This window comes from Sinocyclocheilus grahami, unplaced genomic scaffold, assembly GCF_001515645.1.
Source record: "Sinocyclocheilus grahami isolate Dianchi unplaced genomic scaffold, SAMN03320097.WGS_v1.1 scaffold476.1, whole genome shotgun sequence".
Lineage (NCBI taxonomy): Eukaryota > Metazoa > Chordata > Actinopteri > Cypriniformes > Cyprinidae > Sinocyclocheilus > Sinocyclocheilus grahami.
This window is the reverse complement of record NW_015505655.1, coordinates 360,112-372,680: the sequence shown is the minus strand read 5'-3', so window position 1 is coordinate 372,680 and position 12,569 is coordinate 360,112. Positions and strand designations below refer to the sequence as shown.

The following is a 12,569-nucleotide window of genomic DNA, read 5'->3' as shown; positions in this document are numbered from 1 at the left end:
ATATTATAGAGACTTGTGGACCCTTTTGACTTGGCATCCTGACAACGACTTATATATATACACAAGCACTATTCACATGGTCATAAATATTATCATGTATATTTAGTATATTATTTCTCTAGCACCTCTAAATGCCACTGTAAGTTTTCCTGTATGTAAGAATGTCAAAATAGGGCTTGAAACTTGTTGAAAATTACCTTCATAAAATGTTGTTCATCCATCTCACTAGGTCAAATTAAATGTTAATAGTGAATGTTTCATATATACAGTATATAGTTTAATACCCTGATTTGTGTGAATTTTTTCTCTAGCATAAACATCAAATAAAATAGATGTAATTATTTCATAAATTTAATAATATAATAAAATAAAGCCTAAATTATTTCTCAGTAGGGATTAGTATTTATTGATAAACTTTTTTTCCTATAAATTACAGACATATATTTATGTTTAATAATTTTCATGCAATTGCTTTATGGTTTGATCCAAATGATGGCTTATTTCCTGAGTGTCAGACTTTTGTGTAGTCACTTTTTCTTTTATTTAGGAAAATCATATTACATTTCTCTTTTTTGGTAATACTGTTTTGGCAAAATAAGTTCATTATTAATATTATATATATATTTTGCCTCCTAAACATGCCATACTAGTGGAAAGAAAACATCAAGTGTTTATTTTTCATTACATTTCATCTGTTTGCATCTGTAGATTTTATTTATAATACATATCTCTACTTCAGAGGACTTAAATACACTAAATCTATATTTATCTTTCTATATTTAGAAGGTTTTTACAGATGGGTTTGTTAATGTCATTTGAGTAAAAACTTTTAACTCTAATGTAACAACAAAACAAGATAAAACAACATTTATTTATTTACTATATTTATTTTCAGAAATTCTTTTTAAATTTTCCTAGATTCTGTTTATTTATGGTTTAATACAAATGTATTATAAAAATGGTGGTAATCTAATTAATTCATAAAACTTAAACTTTTTTTATTTATTTTTTTATTTTTAGCATTAGCATGATAGGACAGTATGATGACAGGAAGCGAAGTGGGAGAGAGAGAGGGGGGCGGGATCAGGAAAGTTTCTCGATAGTGCTAAATGTCAATATAAAACTAGAACAATTTAATTAATCTTTTAAAATGTAATCAAATTAACATTTTACGAACCGTTTTATTTTTAGCAAAGTGCTGCACAACAGAGGTTTACTGTTTAAATTAAAATATGGGCAAAAACAATGTGATATTGTATGTTATTCCTTAATGTTTTAATATATTGTTTTGAGAAGTAAACATTTTATGTCATAATTTCTTTAAGTTAAACTGAAGTTTTATTTTGACAGGTTGTAGTGAAGACCTTTGAGTTTCAGTGTGTCTGACGATAGTTTTCTCAAATGAAATGGTTAAATTGCGGGTAAAGTGACTCTCATGTGTTCATGTCCTCATATAGTGAGATGGCTGATGCTAAAAACACCACGAACATCACGCGTGCTTTAGTACGTGTAGTAGATGAAACCGTGCCACTCATTTACACATGCATTAGAACAGACTTCATACTCAAATAGCAGTTTAATATTCATAGACACTAGTCCATATCATGTCTTGATTTTTATTTTTATGACTGGATTCCATGATTCTGTCAGTGTTCCTGCATCGCAAAAATCATAAGGCAGGGGTTCTCAAACCTCTCCATGAAGTACCCCCAGCTCTGCACATTTTGTATGTCTCCCTATATCTGACACACCCACTTCAGGTCTTGCAGTCTCCACTAATGAGCTGATGAGATGAATCGGGTGTGACAGATGAGGGAGACATACAAAATGTGTAGGGCAGGGGTTACTTACTCCAGGACAGGTTTGAGAACCACTGGCCTAAGGCATCAGAACAAACCAAGAACCCTAAGTGAAGTTCACTTGGGAGACCTAGTCGTTTAGATGGTCTTTCATCCTCATTTTTGTCTCTGCAGGGGTCAGACAGGCTTCGCCATCGCTATAAACCTCATGTATGGCATGGCATCATTAGCCAGCACCTTCGCCCTGCTCCTCGTCTCTGAGCGGTCGGTGAAGTCCAAACATGTGCAGCAGGTCAGCGGTGTCTACCTTTCCAACTTCTGGTTCTCCGCCCTGCTGTGGGACCTCATCAACTTCCTGTTGCCCTGCCTGCTCATGCTGGTCAGTATAAATGTACTGTCTAGGTTTTGTAAGTGGTTCTTAATCTGGAGGCAAGGGTGCTGCAAAATGCCTTAAAATTAGTGCTGTCAAATGATTAAAATAGATAAATGCATGTGTTTGTATTTATATGTACATAATAAATATACACAGTCCACACACATATAATGTTCAGTGTTGGGGAAAGTTATTTGAAAAAGTAACTCAGATATTTTCTTGTAAATTAAAAAGTAATGCATTACTTTATTAGTTACTTGAAAAAAGTAATCTGATTACATAATGTTTGGTCTTCCAAAAGAGGACGATATCCTCTTTGTCATGCCTGGAGCTGATCCATGCTGGTCGCTGAGGAAATACATCAACTTCGCGCTGTAGATCACCGGATCGGCTTTCACCGTGGACGAAGCGTAGTCCAGCCTGGGGTCGTCACATGTGGTTGCCGCAAGCCCGCCGTTCTCAAGCTCACCGGCCTCCGCTCACGCTAGGCCGCCGTGTGTTTCGTTGTGAAAGCGAAACTACTTAGTCTGGCCTTCCAAAAGAGGACACGACTAGAAATCAGTGGTTAAGTTGTATTTACAACACTGTTCCAGAACATTTCAACCCAAATATTCAGATGTGTCCAGCGCATTTTACGGAGGACTGTTTCCTGATCCTGGTAGAGTAGACTACAATGCCAGCTGTTCTGACTCACAGCCTGTAAGTAAGTTTTTTTATATTTAAAAAATTTGCCACTGACGATTCAAACGCGAGTTTTGAGCAGTGTAGAGTAGCGTTTGTAGTTTGTCATTTTTTCGATCATAAATGCAGACATGGTTTTATGTTTATGCGGGTCGATGAGACGCAATGCGTAAAAAGACAGTATAAGTCATTATAATCCGTAATTATGTCCCCACTGAGTTTTGAGCAGTGTAGAGTAGCGTTTGTAGTTTGTCATTTCTTCGATCATAAATGCAGACATGGTTTTATGTTTATGCGGCTCGATGAAACGCAATGCGTAAAAAGACAGTATAAGTCATTATAATCCGTAATTATGTCCCCACTGGATGCAACAAATGCCTCGTTTATAATGGGTTTTAATGTTTTTGTCTCGTCGTGCCAGGACACGGCATCACAGTATGGTAAGGGGCATAACATTTCCGTCACACGCTTGAGGTATTCAGCCAATCACAATGCGCTGGATAGCTGGCCAATCACAGCACAAGTATGTGGAAAATAATGTGTTTTTTTAACCTTAAACTGCATAAACACATTTCATTACACCAAATACACAAAATAATGTTATTATTAGCAACATCATATGACCCCTTTAACAAAAACTTTTTTTTTGGATGTGATTAATCGCGATTAATCGTTGGACAGCACTACTTAAAATGCTTTAAAATAATACAAAGTATGCTTTGAAATAAGCTGAAACTCAAGATGATTCCCTCGAGCCTCGACACCTGGCATTTGGAAAACCTGGATATATGAGGCTGATTTGTTATTTCTAGGTGGTCTTCCGGGTGTTTTCAGTGAAAGCATTTGTGGCTGAAAACCACCTGGTGGACGTTCTGCTGTTGCTGCTTCTGTATGGCTGGGCGGTGATTCCCCTCATGTACCTACTCAGCTTCATGTTCTCCTCGGCCGCCACCGCTTACACGCGCCTCACTATCTTCAACATCCTCAGTGGCACAGCCACCTTCCTCGCGGTCACCATCATGACCATACCTGGTGAGGCACGCACGTCCGCACTTGCATTTCAATTCTTGCTAGAATGTCTGTTCAAACACTTTGCGTACTTGTGGTTGTCTTCCCTCAGAGCTCAAGCTGGTAGACCTGTCTCACCTCCTGGATAAGGTCTTCCTGATCTTCCCGAATTACTGCTTGGGCATGTCCTTCAGCGAGTTCTATCAGAACTACGAGATCATCACTTTCTGCACCTCCAGTGACTTTGCAGAGTACATTTGCAAGTACTACAGTGAGTGACTGATAATCACCCTGAAAAACCACCTGAACTGAAATCCAGTTCAAGCTCATGCTAGGTCAGTTCTGATCAGTGCCGTTTCTGGCATTGTGCTGGCACTTCGCCTATGCAAATGTGAAGCCCTGGATATTGAATTTTTGTTTTTCTGTAATATGTTAGCCTGTGTGTGTATAATATGATTAAATCATTCGTTGTGTTTAGTGTCTCGATGGAGCTATAAGACCAGCACCGCTAGCTGGTAAATCTTCTGAATATTGACTGACGTCATTGAAAAGCAACTAGCAGTGCAAGCATGAGCGTTTAGCATCATGTGGCGCACTTAATGTGGACTGTGTTGTCATTCTCATTGGCATTTTTGCTGGTCATCTGCAGACATCACATATCAAGTAAACTACTTCTCCATGGATGAGCCTGGAGTGGGTCGCTTCCTGGTGGCCATGTTCCTGCAGGGTGTCGTCTTCATCGCCCTGCTTTTCTTCATTGAGCTCCGGTGCATCCATGTGCTGCTCAACCTCTGCAGGAGACACAAGAAGGTGGGAGAGGAAAGAAAAGGCAGGATATGGTGCTGCTGTTTTATTGGTTTGGATGCTAACAATCACAGCTGTGGGTGTGTTTTTTTTTTTTGTCAGATTTTTCTGTTGGCAGAAGAAGCTCTTCAACCTGAGGACAGAGATGTTGCGGAGGAGAGAAAAAGAGTTTTGGAGTGCCAGCCAGTGGTTGAGTCCATGGTGGGCAGCCCACTTATCCTACAGGAGCTCAGCAAGGTATGAAGTTCACATTGTATTATTTGGCTCCAAACTACAGTATGTTAATGTGATTACCTCAAAGTTTCAGTTTCCACTTATATTCTTTGAAAAAGTATTTTGGATTGCTTTAATGCATTGACATGCAAATTCCACTGTATCATTGCCACAGTGCCCTGAGTATACAAAACCAGTTGGGTGGTGCCATCTGTTGGCCAAAGTGCATAAAACATGCAGAAAATCATGCTTTGGAATAATTTAGCCTAAGGTCACGCTCCTTTTTATAACTGGTCCTTTCTATGGCTTTCTGCTATTTTGTGGACATTGTTTAGGAAGGAAGCCTCACAGAATCCACTAAATGGGATATTGGAATGCAACAACATTCTCCAGAAATACCCGAGTTACTGGCAAATATGCTAAACAGGAAGTGATATAGTCTCTTAGCACGTTTTGCATTTCATTGCCACAATGCCCTGAAAATACCATGTAAATTTGGTCATAGGATTTTACCAAACAAATTTGTTACTAGACAAAATTGTTTTGTGTTTAGTTTATTGTTTTTACCTTGCTCCTTTTTTCCCTTTTTTAATCTGTGGTTGTATTTCTCTAGGTATATTCAGGTGGGCAGTCGTTGTTAGCAGTGGACCGTTTGTCTTTGGCCGTTGGGAAGGGCGAGTGCTTTGGTTTACTGGGATTTAATGGAGCAGGGAAGACTACGACATTCAAAATGTTGACGGGCGATGAAAGCATATCTTCAGGAGATGCCTTTATTGACGGCTACAGCATCCTCCGAGATGTGAAAAAGGTTGAGCATTTTGTTATCTCATTGCCATTTCATATAAAATAGATCCCTAACACGGCAAATTAATATTTAGAGTTGAGAGATATTTAGATTTGATGTAAGTGAATGGATTAACAGTACTAAATATGACTTCACTTCAGGTGCAGCAGAGAATTGGCTACTGTCCCCAGTTTGATGCGCTGCTAGATCACATGACAGGGCGGGAAACCCTGAGCATGTATGCCAGACTGAGGGGCATCCCAGAGAAATACGTCACAGCCTGTGTAGAAAACATCCTGCGTTCGCTGCTGCTCGAACCTCATGCTGACAAACTTGTCCGCAGCTACAGGTATAAACATGAGACCTGAGACCTGAGAGAAAGAGGATGGATGGTTAGAAATAATTGATGGGTGGCTAGATATGATTAATATATGGTTAGAAATGATGGAAGATTAGATTTGATGGTTAGATGAGGGTTAGACATGATATATAGATGGTTAGATGTGATGAATGCATTGATAAGTATGATTGATGGTTGATTAGAAATGAAGGATGATTTTGGTTTATGATAGAGATATTTAATGGGTGGTTAGATATGATGAGGAATGAATGGTAAAATATGATTGGGCTGATCGATATGATTTATGGGTGGTTAAATATGATTTGTAGGTGGTTAGATGTGATAATGAATGGATGGCAAATTATGAAATATGGAGGGTTACATATGAGTAATGTATGAAGAATGAATCAGAAAATATTTCATGGCTGTGTAGATATGATTCGTGGGTGGTTGGATATGATGATGAATGGCTGGTTGAATGACATATGATATATGGATGTTAGATATGATTTATGGATGTTAGATAAGATTCGTGACTGGTTAGATAAGATTTGTGGATGGTCAGATATGAATTGTGGATTGTTAGATATAGTTCATGGATGGTTAGATATGATTTGTGGATTAGATGATATGATTCATGGATAGTCAGATATGATTTGTGGGTGGCTGGATATGATGATGAATGGCTAGTGAGATATGATTTATGGATATTAGATATGCTTCATGGATGGTTAGATTAGATTTGTGGATGGTTAGGTATGATTCATAAGATTCGTGGATGGTTAGCTATGATTTGTGGATGGTTAAATATGATTTGTGGGTGGTTAGATATGATTTGTGAATAATTAGATATGATTCGTGGGTGGTTAGATATGATTCGTGGATTGTTAGATATGATTCGTGGATGGTTAGATATGATTCGTGGATGGTTAGATATTAGGGGGGTAACGATTCACTCGTTTTCTCGATGCATCAATTACAAACCCTGAAGATACGTATGCATCAATCTTGAAACATTTTTGAATCGTGAATTGTCGATTTCGGACAGTAATCGATTTAAAATGCTAAGAGTCAAATGAATCGCGATTTCTATAGCAATTCAATGCTTTCAAAATATATACACATTAAATTACTACAAGCACGAATTAATGGAGACCTTGAACAGTGTTCGTGCCCTCGCATCTCTCCTTCACGCACTCCACTATTTACCGCCTGTGACTGTCACAGGATTGCGCTCGCGCTCAGTTCGTCTCACTGACACATTTTTTGAGCAGCTGATGTGTGATCTCTCCACACTCGTGGCCAGTAATGCTGAAGTGAAGTACGTACTACTTTTTCTGTAGTTTTTCAATGGCTCTCGGTCATACCGACGACTACATTACCTGAGCAGTCGAAGGCTGCACATTTATTGCATGGACAGAGCAAAAATTCAAGTGTCTAAAGCATACGCACAGTTCCATTGAATGATAAATTAGTTTTAACAATGTCGTTGAACCGAATGTACGAAGGAAACTGTTAAAATAACCACAGCATTAACAACAACCTTGAAATAAGAGCGCGAGGTTTATCTGATAATCAGATCCATGAAAGTAGAGTTCGTTGCTATAGCAAACAGACATCGGGCGCGTTTTCTTTCAGAATCATCATTCGCGATGGAGAGAAGTTAAATACTATAGCATTTTATTTAGTGAAAATGAGATAAAGAAGTTTTCGCACTGAAAGAGAAGTGATCTCGCGCTCATAGACGTGCCAGAATCTGCAGCTAAACTGTATAAAAAGCAGAATGAACTGATGAGACATTAAGACAATAAACACAATAAATAAATAAAATTTATGAATGATGCAGTGCTAATTGACATCATTCATTACAGTACAGAAACCATACAGTATATTTTCTACCTAATTCTGTGCAGAAACTTGAAATAATTGTTTGTAGTATATAAAACAATCATAAAATTGCCATTAGGAAAAAATTATAGATTACAAATGATTGATTATTGTCCAGCAGTGTATTTGATTTCTTATAGAAAATTCTAAGTAAGAGATAAGAAAATAATTCCTTGTAAATGTATACATATATATATATATTATATATATATATATAAAATAATAATAATAATACATGCATAGGCCTACATAAAATTATTGTATTTGACATTTCTGTCACTTCTGAAATGATGGCTACACCCCTGGTGTGACAAAATGCTATACATAATACTTTTAAAGCTCTTTTTTAAAATCTTGGCTTACATAAATTTCTACATATGCCATGTCATGCCATAGCATAATTAAACTAACATCTAACAATGGACAAAAGTGTATTTTTTTCCTCCCTTTTGTTCCTCTACCATAAAGGCTTCTGTGTAATTTGCCCCCTGACTAAGCATTTAAAGAATTTAGGGGAAGCATTGAAATAATCCTGTGAATGCCCTTAAAGAATGCAGAATCGAATCGTTTATCGAATCAAATTTAATTGTGAATCGAATTGAATTGAATCGTTCTGAATTTGCAAAAATCGTTCTTGAATCGAATCGAAAACCTATGAATCTAATCGATTCGCTGTCTACCCAAAGATTCACAGCCCTATTAGATATGATATGTGGGTGTTAGATATGATTCGTGGATGATTAGATATGATTCATTGGTGGTTAGGTATGATTTTTGGATTGTTAGATATGATTAATGGATAGTTAGATATGATTCGAGATAGATTAGATAGATATGATTCGTGGGTGGTTAGATATGATTCATGGATGGTTAGATATGATTCATTGGTGGTTAGGTATGATTTTTGGATTGTTAGATATGATTAATGGATAGTTAGATATGATTTGTGGGTGGTTAGATATGATTCATGGATGTTAGATATGATTCATGGATGTTAGATATGATTCATGGTTGTTAGATATGATTCATGGATGGTTAGATATGATTCATTGGTGGTTAGGTATGATTTTTGAATTGTTAGATATGATTAATGGATAGTTAGATATGATTTGTGGATGTTAGATATGATTCATGGATGTTAGATATGATTCATTGGTGGTTAGGTATGATTTTTGGATTGTTAGATATGATTAATGGATAGATATGATTCGTGGGTGGTTAGATATGATTCATGGATGTTAGATATGATTCATGGGTGGTTGGATATGATTCATGGGTGGTTAGATATGATTCATGGATGCTAGATATGATTCGTGGATAGATGTGATTTGTGGGTGGTTAGGTATGATTTGGGTGTAGTTAGATATGATTTGTGGATAGTTAGATATGATTCGTGGGTGGTTAGATATGATGGATGGTTAAATATGATGAATGTATAGCTAGATTTGATATAGATCATGTGAGATATTTTGAATGCATGGCTATATATGATGGCTGGTTAAATTTGATATAGATCATGTTAGATATGATGGATAGGTTTGATGGTTAGATGATGGTTTAATATCATGTATGGAATGTTAGATATGATGGATTGATGTTTAGATAAATGCATGAGTGAATATGATAGACTAGTTTATTGAAGTGTAAGGAAACAGATGCAACAGGAAGACTCTGAATGTCAGAAGTTAAATAATTTTTGTTATATGCTGTTACGGTGTATTCTAAGTTGTCTATTGGATCCTACACAGTGGCGGCAATAAGAGGAAGTTGAGTGCAGGCATGGCTCTAATCGGTGGGCCGCCTGTGATCTTCCTGGACGAGCCATCTACTGGCATGGACCCTGTGGCCAGACGGCTGCTTTGGGACGCAATTACACGCACCAGAGAGTCTGGCAAAGCCATCATCATAACCTCACACAGGTAAGCCACAAATAATGCAAATATGAATGGGAAATGAAAAGAAGCATGGTACATCAGAACAAACTTTCTCATTCTCTCTCTGCAGTATGGAGGAGTGCGAGGCGCTTTGTACTCGGCTGGCTGTCATGGTGAACGGCCAGTTCAAATGTCTGGGCAGCCCGCAGCACCTGAAGAGCAAGTTTGGTAGCGGTTACACGCTGCTGGCGAAGGTCCGCGTGGTCACGGAGTTAGAGGAGATGGACCTTCAGCTCTTCAAAGACTTCATTGAAAGCACCTTTCCAGGTATTTAAATGACCTGCTTTGTATATCCACTGGATAGTTTGACGGTTTTTATAACTTTCACCTGATGGCTCTCGCAGGAAGTTTACTGAAGGATGAACACCAGGGAATGGTCCACTATCACCTGACTGACAAAACTCTCACCTGGGCACAGGTACGTCTCTAACACATGCAGTCTAAACATTGTGATGATCCGAATAGCATACTACTATTTCTGCAGTATGTGTACTGCAGACAGTATGCAAATGCTCTCTGTTTATAATATACCCAGACTGACCAAATTGTGAGTTTCTCACAATGCAATGCACAGGACTTGACCATCCTTTTCCAGTGTGACAGATAAACCAGAAGTGATAATTACATCTGTAAAATTATTTAAAGGGGTCATATGATGCGATTTAAATTTTTCCTTTCTCTTTGGAGTGTTACAATCTCTTGGTGCATAAAGAAGATCTGTAAAGTTGCAAAGACTAAAGTCTCAAATCCAAAGAGATATTCTTTATAAAAGTTAAGAGTCAACCACACCTACCTAAAACAGCTCGTTCTAACACGCCCCCACATGTCTACCTCACGATGTGGGAAGATTTGCATAACGCCACCCAAATGTTCTCGCAAAGAGAAGTCATAACGTTTATTCTCGCTGTAGTATTGTTGTTGCCGCCGCCGCCATGTCGTGGAGACGCTGTGTTTCGTTGTGAAAGCGAAACTACTTTGTTTGGTCTTCCAAAAGAGGACGATATCTGCTTCGTCATGCCTGGAGCTGATCCGTGCTGGTCGCTGAGGAAATACATAAACTTTGCGCTGTGGATCGCCGGATTGGCTTTCACCGTGGACGAAGCGGAGTCCAGCGCGGGGTCATCACATGTGGTTGCCGCAAGCCCGCCGGACGCTCCTTCGTCGAATCCGCCGACCGCGCAGTTCTAAAGCCTGCCGCCTCCGCTCACTCTAGCCCTCCGGCCTCTGCTCACTCTAGGTTTTTGCCATTTACAGTTCCAACGGTTGCTTACTGTTTGTTTAAAGAGCATGAACATCAGATCAATGCAAAAGGATTAACATGACAGGCAAAATAGTAAAAATTGTTACATTTGTCATTATAGTTTGAGTATTTGGTTTGTAAATATGTAAAAAAATAATAAGAACCTTTTCTCGCAATTCTGAGTTTTTCTCACATTTTGGAATTTTTTTTACTTGCAATTCTGAAAAATAGTCAGAATGGCAAGATATAAATGCAGAATCGTGAGATATAAACTTGAAGCGAGAAACAAGTCAGAAATGTGAGATAAAAAGTCAGGGAAAAAAGTGAATTGCGACATAACTCTGAATTCAGAGAAAAAAGCTCATAATTGCAAGATGTAGACTCGGAATTGCAAGAAAAAAAGTAATTACCTCATAATTACCTTTTTATTTTTAGCATCCCCTGGCGGAATCAGCTGTATTAATGGTTTTTAAGAATATGCGTTACACAAGCTGTCCACTTTGACATCTATCTAATTTGTCTTGCTTCTATTATGTGACGGATGAGTTTGCACCGAAGTAGAGTTAGATTGCATGTACAACTTTTGTTGTACATTTCAAAAGATACTGCAAGTGTTTTCTGCTAAGAAGGTGAATCATTTTTTAGATGAAATGCTACATTGCCTAATCAGGTCTGTGAAAGCCGGTCTGAAGTCACTCCAGGTGTGTCAGAGGTGAGATGAGAGATGCACTCATGAACTTTGTGCTAACATAATTTGTGCGTGTGTAATTATATATAATATATAAAATTGAGAAATGTAATTTGATCGTCTGATAGTTCGATAGTCTGGTCGAACATTTCGTCACACTGGAATTATAAGGTTCTATCTGCCATTTTTGTCAAAATTGATTTTTTCACATATTGCTATTCTGTGACAACTTATTTATATTAGGTGATGATGTTTGTTTGTTTGTTTTTTTAAAGTTGTGTACATTTTGGGACTGATGTATGAAAGAAACTTGTTCCCCATATCACTATATGGAATGAAAAAACTTTGAAGCTCAATTTCCCGAAACGGCTCAGAATGCAGATATAACCTGACAATTTGAATATAAAGCACATTATCACGGAATGTGACGTCAGCCTAATGTCAAATAGAATATGATAGCCTATTTACTGTATGTTTAATTCTGAAAATTATAATCTTAATACAAAAGGTGACATATTATGCCCCTTTTTACAATATGTAATATAAGTCTCTGGTGTCCCCAAAATGTGTCTGTGACACACTGTCTGTGTGTTTCAGCTCAAAATACTCCACAGATCATTTATTATATCATTTTGAAAATGCCTATTTTGAGTGGAAGCAGAAGCTGTTTTTCAGGCCTGTCTTTAAATGCAAATGAGCTGCTACTCCCCGCTCCCTTTTCCAGAATAGAGCTGTGCCATTACAGCTCGTATCTGCTAAAAACATCTGTTTTGGTTCTGATTATCATGTTTATCGTGCTGAAATCATGCGTTTTAAAC

At 37.8% G+C, this 12,569-nt stretch overlaps 1 protein-coding gene across 1 annotated transcript in view; it reads left to right on the top strand.

Moving 5' to 3' along the window:
* Positions 1 to 10,334, top strand: part of LOC107553624 (ATP-binding cassette sub-family A member 3-like) — a 70,769-nt gene extending 60,435 nt beyond the window's left edge. Inside the window, exons 19-28 of the mRNA XM_016235910.1 lie at positions 1,974 to 2,178; positions 3,666 to 3,885; positions 3,974 to 4,132; positions 4,511 to 4,671; positions 4,768 to 4,902; positions 5,492 to 5,686; positions 5,824 to 6,011; positions 9,638 to 9,808; positions 9,894 to 10,090; positions 10,168 to 10,334. Of these exons, the coding sequence (XP_016091396.1) occupies positions 1,974 to 2,178; positions 3,666 to 3,885; positions 3,974 to 4,132; positions 4,511 to 4,671; positions 4,768 to 4,902; positions 5,492 to 5,686; positions 5,824 to 6,011; positions 9,638 to 9,808; positions 9,894 to 10,090; positions 10,168 to 10,253 (1,717 nt within the window). The 3' untranslated portion in view covers positions 10,254 to 10,334. The remainder of the gene's footprint in view (positions 1 to 1,973; positions 2,179 to 3,665; positions 3,886 to 3,973; positions 4,133 to 4,510; positions 4,672 to 4,767; positions 4,903 to 5,491; positions 5,687 to 5,823; positions 6,012 to 9,637; positions 9,809 to 9,893; positions 10,091 to 10,167) is intronic.
* Positions 10,335 to 12,569: the final 2,235 nt, after the last annotated feature.